This window comes from Sinocyclocheilus rhinocerous, unplaced genomic scaffold (genome assembly GCF_001515625.1).
Source record: "Sinocyclocheilus rhinocerous isolate Xijiao unplaced genomic scaffold, SAMN03320098_v1.1 scaffold336, whole genome shotgun sequence".
Taxonomy (NCBI): domain Eukaryota; kingdom Metazoa; phylum Chordata; class Actinopteri; order Cypriniformes; family Cyprinidae; genus Sinocyclocheilus; species Sinocyclocheilus rhinocerous.
Genome location: NW_015660498.1, coordinates 287,391 through 297,135, shown reverse-complemented (window position 1 = coordinate 297,135; position 9,745 = coordinate 287,391). Strand labels below are relative to the sequence as shown.

The window sequence follows — 9,745 nt, the reverse complement described above, 5'->3', positions numbered from 1 at the left end:
CTTTGTGATTATTTGACTTAGAGGGTGCATATACGGGCTAAACAAGAGCGGTGCAAGAATTGAGCCTTGTGGGACTCCGCATGTCATGGACGTCCACTTAGACTTATGCTCTCCTATACTCACATAATAACCTCTCCCTTCTAAGTATGACCTGAACCATTTGATTGCCATCCCAGAAAGCCCGACCCAGTTTTCCAGTCTGTCTAGTAGTATGTTATGATCGACAGTGTCAAATGCAGCACTGAGATCTAGTAGTACCAGCACTGATATTTTGCCAGATTCAGAATTTAAGCGAATATCATTTATTATCTTAATGAGCGCTGTCTCTGTGCTGTGATGTGGTCGAAAACCAGATTGAAAATTGTCCAGGTATCCATTTGAGTTTAAGTATTTGTTCAGCTGATTAAAGACTACCTTTTCAATAATATTTTGAATTGGATTTTATTTTTATATTTTCCATTTTCATTTTAGTTAAATATTTTAGACATTTTGTGGTGTTTTTGTCATTTTTTTTACTTTTTTTTAAAATGTCTATATAATTTTATTTTTATTTCAATTTTAGTTTTAGTTATTTTAGTGCATCAAGTTAAACTAAGTGAGAATACGAAATAATGCCTTCGCAACTAGCTGAAATAAAACAAAATGTAAAAAAGTATTTTATTTCAGTTAACTTTAATTTTATTTTATTTATAGTTTTAGTTAACTATAATAACCCTGACACTATATGAACTATATATATATATATATATATACCCGCTCGCCTCATCAGGGTCAGAAAGCTTGAACCCCCAGCCGTCTCCAGTCCAGCTGATGAAGGACTGGCAGGATTTGTCTGTCAAGAGCTCCAACAGAAACTGCCAGAGTTGGATGGGTCCGCTGCCTGAACAGATAAGCAACACCATGACTTACTACAGTCCTATGGAGGATGTTCACAACAAAATCTCAATTCCACCTACATGCATGACATATCAAAGTAGCATGTTATTTCCATTCTAGACTTCTCGGTTCTAGATTTCCTACTGTATTGGTGCATTAAGTTAGTATTGGTATCCCGGTCCAAACAGAGTTCCACATGCTATTAGCTTTATGTCACTCTGCATGAAAGCAGAGATGGGTGAGACACAATGGAGTATTGACTGGCTACTGCTCAGACTGCATGTCCTACTTGGGCTTTGGACTCTTTATGTGAATTCCAAAGCACTGACATCATTTGGATTTTGCCCCAAGGTTAAATATCTGGCAGATAAATGTGTTTGATCACGCAGGCCATGATGTATATGTCTGCATGTCGCCCGGGTGTATCTGAAAACACACATGTGTGTGATGTCGACATGTGTGTGAAAGACTGTGTGGGTGTGAGAGAGAGAAGCCCTTGGTGGCCATCTGCAAAACGAGAGGCTTTTCTCACAGGCTTCCATATTGCATTTGCCCTTAACTGTGCCAGGGTCAACTTTAAAGACTTTAGCCTTTCTGCACGGTGACATATTTAAGGAGACATTTGAAAAATTGCAAACGTGCATCTTAATGCATTTGATTGTGAGAAGCAATTTAAGGACTAGCATGAAGGGTTTATGTGGTCGTGTTGACCTACAGCGCGAGATCTATCCTGCAAGGGCTTCACAGCGTGTAGGCAGCAGCAGAGCAGCTCGTGCACCCGTCTACATAAGCTTTGCTTTTTCTTCATCGTGTGGTTTGTGTGCATTAAAATGAACCGTCATTGCATATCACACCTGCTGCAAAACAAGAGCGAAGAGAAGAGAGAGACTCTAATTCCCTGCAAAAGTCCTGAAAGTCTAGTGATGCACAATATATAGGTACCATATTGATTATCAATTGGCAATATTAAAGATTTTTACATTTATCAATTGTACATGCTCTTTCCCCTGTTTTTTACATTTAGATTACCTTTGACATCATTTCAAAGCAAAATCAACATAAATCAAATCAAAAATAAATACATTTTCATTCTGTATAATTTAATGTTGTGATGCCTAAATTCAATAATTCACATTTAAAATGATTTTATTATTTGTTTAAACAAAGTAGTATGTAGAAATTTGATCCTGTTAATTTATTGGTTATCAGCAAAAAAATAAAAAAATAATAATAATACAAAAATATATAATAATAATAATAATAATAATAATAATAATAATATAGGCATTTCAAATTATTTTATTTTTCAATCATTTATCAGCATCGTCAGCAAAATAAATAAATAAATAAATAGTGTAATCGGGGCAGAATTTGAATACTGGTGCAACCCTAATTTCTAGTCTTATTTTAGAAGAGCACATTATTCAGAAGAAAGAAGACACATTATTAATGTGACATTATTACTTTCAGCATAGACTGTGTCCTGTGTGCTTGTTCAGTTACCTAATCTGCATTATTCCTTTGGTGAATTGGGTGGGAAAGCAACGCACATGCAAAATAAATGGCAATAACAGCAGGCACAATTCATTCTTAGTGAATTCCCCACTGCGTGTTACATCCAGCTAAAAATATCCTTACCGATAATGCAATAAAACACTAATGCAATTCTGAAACAGATTATCTCATCAACAATTCAACAGTTCATTGTAACCCTCTCTCTCTCTGTCTGTCTGCCTCTCTTTGTCTCCATCTAAACATATGAATCACTAAAATCACTCATCTGGATCAATGTAGTAATCTGTTTATGTAGGTAAATGCATTAAAACACATTCCATAAGCTCGGCTACTGTAACACACCCTCATTACACCCAAAGGGGCCGGAAACAGAAATCAATCGTTCTGTCCTCTACACGCCTGAACCAAACCCTCAGACTGACAGACAAATCCACCGTGGACTTTCAGCAAAGCTTTAAAAGTACATTAAGGCCACTTTACTTGAAGTGAGTGCATGATTACAACATATCACACAAGCAAAGACAAGGGTCTGAACTTAAAAGGATAGTTAACCCTAAAATACATATGTTGTGTGTGAATTAACATTTTTACTCACCCTCATGTCATTCCAAGTCTGTATGACTTTTCTTTCTTCCATAAAACACAAAAGAAGATGCTTAGCAGAATGTTCACGCTGCACTTTTCCATACAATGAAAATGAATGGTGACCAATATCCAAAAAAAGTAACAAAAGTAATGGTAACACTTTACAATAAGGTCCCATTTGTTAACATTAGTTAACATGAACTAACAATGACAAATACTTTTAAAGTATTTATTAATCTTAGTTCATATTAATTTTAACATCTAATGCGTTATTAAAATCAAAAGTTATTATTTAATGGACCTGAGCTGACATGAACTAACAATGAACAGTTGTATTTTTATTAACTAACATTTAACAAAGATTAATAAATTCTATAAATATTATCATTGTTAGTTAATGCATTAATGGGGCATTATTGTAAAGTGCTACCAAAGTAGTTGTCAGTGATGCCTAATTTAATTTACCCTTTCTTTTTTTTTAATCAGACAGTTATCATATTGTTTCATATTAACAATTTTTATGCCACTTTTGTGGTGAATTTTTGACATTTTTGGAGCTTGTATGGAAAAAAAGCAGCGTGAACATTCTTCTAAACGTCCTTTTGTGGTCTACGAGTAAATTATGACAGAGTTTTATTTTTCTGGGTGAACTGTCCCTTTAATGTGTGCGTGCGTCTTTATAAGAAAGCTGCCCTATAAAGTTAAAAATCAGCCGTCGCTGAAGAAAGTGTGTTGCGGTGCTGTGGTTGTGCTGCTCTCCTCACAGATCTGATGGATTTGTACGTGCGTATGTGATTAATGATGACAAACATGAAAACCCCAGAGCTCTGTGAGCAAATAGATCTTTTTTGTCGCTTGCTGGCTTTATCTACCTCATCTCTGAACTCTGAAGGCTGTTGTGTTGACACTGCGGTAACACTCGTAAAAAAAACAGGTAGTTCTGTCCATTATAGAAATGCCTTTTTGCATGTGCACAAACACAGAAAAAACACATTTTACAATATCTTACATGAAATATGGCTATTATGTCTCGTTTTTTGAGCTCGGATCTAGTATGGAGAATTCCAGATGACAGACAACTCAGGTATAGGCAAAACGGTCCTTTATATGCTCAAAGAAATCTTAGCTTCCCAAAATAGAAATGAAATGAGCCACACATAGTGAGTGGGACCTGTGTTCTCGTTCTGTTGGGAAGTGCTCTTCTGTTGCATTTTCAGATATATGAGGAGGTTGGTTTGAGACGTATGGCACAAGGTTAAAAAAGCCCCTCGAAGATGGGACGATAAAGGAGCTCTCATCTTAAGTGTACAGGACTGCTATCACTTTGTGCTGCACCCTCTGTTGCCAAGACGACCTGGAAAATGGGTTGAGATGTGGGCCGCAGATAAGGAGTACAAGATGAAAACAGCAGAGAAAGCAACGGAGAGCTGGTGGCAGTGACAAACGCGACGAGAAAGAGACAGGGAGGGAGCGTGTGTTTTCATGTGAAGAGGCCGGGGTGTGGCATGTTTGCTGGTATACGAGCCGCTCGCACAAGCCGCCGCTGCAGTCATGCTCACAAAAAGACTGCCATGACATTCTTACAGTCGTGTAACAAATGTGGCTCTGCGGTTTCGAAGTGCACCAGTGCATTCAAAACTGGTGCACGACTCGTTTTCACCGATCCTTGTCCCAGTAACACGAGACGAGGCGCCTCGTTTAGCAGGACACATGCATAAACGTGTGATTCCAAACGCTTGCCGATCATCATAGATATTTCATTTCATTTGCTGCTGTATGTATATGATATGACATATGATATCATTTATATACGATGTATGGACTAACATCTGATATGATGCAATGTGATATATGATATATGAAGTAACATCATATGGTTTTTGATATATGGAATATACCGTATGGTATGCAATGTGACATATAAATATGATTTATGATATAAGGAATAGCATATCATATGCTTTATGATATGATATGGTAGGCAATAAGATGCATGACTTATTATTGAGAAATATATTGAATACGTTATTTTTTTTATATGATATGATATAAAGTATATAAAATGGCATGCAATATTATTTTAAATATGATATATGGAATAACACATGCTTCTTGATATATAATATGATTTCTGATATTATGGTTTTTAATATGATATGGTATGCAAAATGATATATAATATTATTTATTATGATATATAGAATAACATGGCTTTTAATATGATATGGTATGCAATATGATATATAATATAATCTATGAGATCATATATGGAACAACATGGTTTTTGATATGATATGGCAAATAGCATGGGAAAGTAGCATGGATATGGAATTTAATATGACATGATTTATCATATGATGTGTAAAATAACATCATATGGTTGTTGATATGATATGATATATGATTTACAGTATATATGATATGATGCGTTATATGATATACAATATAATATGATTTATGATATATAGAATAACATGGCATGTTTTAAGATATAGTATATCATATCATAAATGATCTATGATTTGGTATGTGACATCATATTTAGATGGTACCTCATGGTACTACCAAGAATACCATGGTAATAATATGGCATCAAAAAAAAAAAAAAATCCATGGTATTTTTTTCCAATTATCTCAAAGTCATATTTCAAAGAATACCATGCCAGTACCATGGTACATGTCCAAAAAAAAAGTACAACATAAAAAACAAAAAGTCTAAAAAACAAAAATAATACCATTGTACCATGCTCAAAATCTAGTATAAAATAATTTTCAGTAAAGTTGCACTGTTGGCCTTGTGTATGACTGTGAAACTAGGCTATGTCTCAAGGTCTTGTGCTTATTTGAATTCTGACTCATTTGGGGTTTAATGCATGCGAGTAGGTTTTTTTCAGTCATTCACGAGCGGTGAATGATTGAATCTGGGGTAATGCTGACCTGTGTAGCCAGCGAGCGCAGCCGCCGGGATGACCGGTTTGTCCTTGCTGAGTTCCGAGCGCTCCCGTACGTAGTCTTTGAAGGTACCCTTTGGTTTGTGTCCGTGCAGTGCGGTGGGATAGTCCTCCGAATCGAAGCTGTCGTAGGAGGGAACTCTCTGTAGGCTGCTGAATGACGACTGACTACTCCAGGACTGCGTCAGCCTGTCGCAGCTCTCGAAACTGTCAATGCTCTCAAACGAATCTTGACCTCCCAGCTTACCTGCGATGGAGATTTCATTGTTATTAAACATCATCCACAGTCATTTTTCATTCCACATATTCAAACAGACAGTGTTTTGACCTGATTCATGTTGTATGGAAAAGAGGAGCATGGACATTCTTCAAAATATCTACACAGAAAAAAATAACAGCGTATAACAGTATGCTGACTTTTAAAACCGACAGGCTATTCCTTTAAAGATCAGGGTCCTCATTTAAAATGACATGCATACAAAATTTTAAATAAAAATAAAAAAATGAAATTAAAATTAAATGAAAGCAAACTAATAAAATAAATGTAGCAATGTAGCAAAATGACTAAAACTGAAAAAAAAATCTATATAGACACACATACATATACATATATATATATACAGTGGGTACGGAAAGTATTCAGACCCCCTTAAATTTTTCACTCTTTGTTATATTGCAGCCATTATATATGCAAAAACTACTACAATGACAAAAACACACAACAAAATTAAAATGGATTCAGATTTAATAATAACTCAATTATGCTAAAATAACACTGAAATGTTCCTAAATATGAACGTACAACAATTTCTGAAAATTTCCTAAAAGTAGTAGTAGTAGTAGTATTTTTTTCAGGAAATCATATTTAATTAATGAATTCATTTCAGTGACGTTTTTATTATAAAGCGGCTGCCCGTTTGCACATATTAATGCATATTATCTTGACATTTTAATAAACAATGTTGGATTATTTTAATTAATGGTATATAAGATCGCAAAAAGTTTGCACGCTTGCATGTCAATTTTTGACTTCATAAATCCAGATTTTTTTTCCTCACTTGTTACGAAAAGGATGAAATCTGATTGTACATGTGTTTTAGAAATGAGGCCCCTGGCCTTTATTTCTACCCATGAACCCAATGTCTTTGGTTGTAGAGGGTGCAAAGTTTGGCAACTACACCAGCCAGAGAAGTTCACAAGCAGTCTAGACCCAACCACGTGGAAAAATCCAGAACTGCCCCACACCGCACTGTCTTTCTCTTACACGATTTCCATGTGGAAATATTTGGGTTTTCTCTAATTGGAAGAAAATCAAAACAAATTGCTTCTCTATTTTTGGCCAAGCTGGAGATAAAAGGCCGGTCTCCATTGAATGTCAATTACAGAATGAAAGATAATACAGAGCTGGGTCTGATCCTGAAATCCTCAATTGAAAAATTGAACCCACATGCGAGTTTGGTGGCACCACAAATACTTTCCCACGCAGGAAAAACACAGCGCCGTTGCCAAAGCTGGGATTTATTCCACAGTGCGTACCTAGAGGGCGAAAACCCAAATCTCTGTGTTTTTCAAAAATATACAAGTGACTTTAACAAATCTCAACGTCCAATCCAAATCGCGATCATTTGCTCAGCTGCACGATGGTTAGACAGGCGGGCTGTTTATTCGACGAGCGGGAGTGAAACCAGACGTACATGAAGTAAAGATACTTCAGGAGAAACCGGAACGCTCTTTTCACGCTTTACACCTCTCGCTCCTTACGAGAACCTAAGGTTCACAAAAACACCTCGTACCCCAGTAACGTAACCTCAAGCGGACGCCTTGACACAAAAGACAGCTACCAGCGCTCTGTGGCTTCAAACATCTCTCACTTTGAAGCAAACAGCTTTGTTTTTCTCTCCTTTTTCCCTACCGCAGTTGAGAGCATCTCGAGATGGTGTAAGATAGAACCACAAACAAACCCAACGGTCTACTTCATTCCCTGGCAATGCATGCATAACTGTGGTAATGCGAGATGAGAGTGGCGTTTTGAAGACCACACACTGCTTTAAGCCCCGATGGGAGATCATAAACATGCATCTAAGATGAAAGGAATTAGCTTTTGTCTCCCGAACATTTAAGCCATATTAATGTAGAGCTTGCATGAACGCAGTTTGGTTTCCAACGAAACACATGACCTTTGGCCCATGCTCACCTCTGCTAATGCGACCCACACACATGTTGTCAGGTGACACAACTTCCTGTTTGACTGAGAAGTAGTCTCCCTGCAGTGGATTGAGAGGTGTGTCTCGCAGTATCACGTTGGGATACTCGCTCTCGTATTTGAGCGACAGCAGGTCTTCTGAGCTGATCGGGTGGAGGGTCTGGTAGGACTCAGTGATGAAGCTCGGCTCGGAGTATTCTGACGGAGGGACACACTGAGGATGTTCTATGCCATAGTCTGGAGCAAAGGAAGACAAAAACGTTTATTTCAAAAGAAGATTATTTGCAGAGACCTTAAATTTAGGGATGCATGGTATATCGGTTACAATATCGGTACACAATATCGGTTATCGGCTAAAATGAGAGATTATTAGATTAAAGATAAAATTCACTTTAAAATAACTAATAATTTTAATAACACTGTCACTATGCAAGTATATACATATTAGCAAATATTGATACTGGTACTTAGCAAATATCAATTTTTCATACTGTATATTATAACGTTGTGATGCCTAAATTCACTTGTAGCATTGAAAACAACTTATTTGAGTTTGTATTTATTTATTTATTTAGTTTAGCTATTCTGACAATTTTATATTATTGTCTGTAACAAGAATCTCTCACTGCATCCCTAATTAAATTTCAAAGCCATGTATGACTTTGTATGAATTCACACTTTCATGGTGCTTTTACGGTACTTCTTAGCTTGAGAGCAACAGCTTTCTGTATTAATAAAGTTAGACTTGAATGACATAAGGGTGAGTTAATACAGAAATTTTATGAATTAACTCTTCCTTTAAGGCAGGCATTAAGTGATAAAGGATTTTGTCAACTGCCTTCACAAACAGATGGCATCTAGTACAGTCATGACTGAAGTGCTGAACGTGTGCTCAGGTACTGATGAGGCGAACTGAAACAAAGGGCAGATACTCACTGAAGAAGTAGTCTGAGGGGTAGCGGGATTCCTGGAAACTGGAGGTCAGACTGCTGACAGGGAAATGCTTCGGGTCTTCTGTGTGAAGAAAATGACACACATCACTGAACCTATGCACACTTTCAAAGCTGAACGTGGTGGATAACAGATTAGATTGTGCAACAGAAACTGCTTTGCTATGCATGTCAGAGTGAAATTTACTTTACAGACTTTTGAAATGTGAAACCCCTTGCATGCTTCCAGCTTTTGACATGACAAATCACAGCATAGATTATAGAATCTGCTAAAGATGATTTACCCTACTGTATCGTACTCTTTTGTAAAAGTCATTATATAAATAACATTACATCTCAAATTATGATGGGATGAGCTGCATTCAGAGTTTTGGATATACAGTACTCACATCTGTGACTCTACAATACATCTGTCAAATTCTATATTAATGTGTCATGTTTCTAAGTTGGAGTAATTATCACAAAGCAGTTGCTCATTTGCACATATAATAATATTAATGCATTTTGTGATTCAATGCAAGTTTCTAATTTTGATTAATGAACTATAGTGGGCAGAACTAACTAACTAAATAAATAAAATTTAAATATATGAGTTATTAATACTATAATTATGCATATATATATATATATATATATATATATATAAAAATTCAATTGTTAATTTA

At 36.2% G+C, this 9,745-nt stretch overlaps 1 protein-coding gene across 3 annotated transcripts in view; it reads right to left on the bottom strand.

Annotated features, from left to right (window-relative positions):
- Positions 1–9,745, bottom strand: part of ets1 (v-ets avian erythroblastosis virus E26 oncogene homolog 1) — a 27,682-nt gene that overhangs the window by 4,102 nt on the left and 13,835 nt on the right. For 2 of the 3 annotated variants that reach the window (XM_016534204.1, XM_016534202.1), the window contains exons 4-7: positions 9,067–9,144; positions 8,122–8,367; positions 5,914–6,174; positions 762–880 (exon numbers count right to left, since the gene is read on the bottom strand). In XM_016534204.1, coding sequence (XP_016389690.1) covers positions 762–880; positions 5,914–6,174; positions 8,122–8,367; positions 9,067–9,144 — 704 coding nt within the window. The remainder of the gene's footprint in view (positions 1–761; positions 881–5,913; positions 6,175–8,121; positions 8,368–9,066; positions 9,145–9,745) is intronic. The other variant, XM_016534205.1, reaches the window with a different exon arrangement.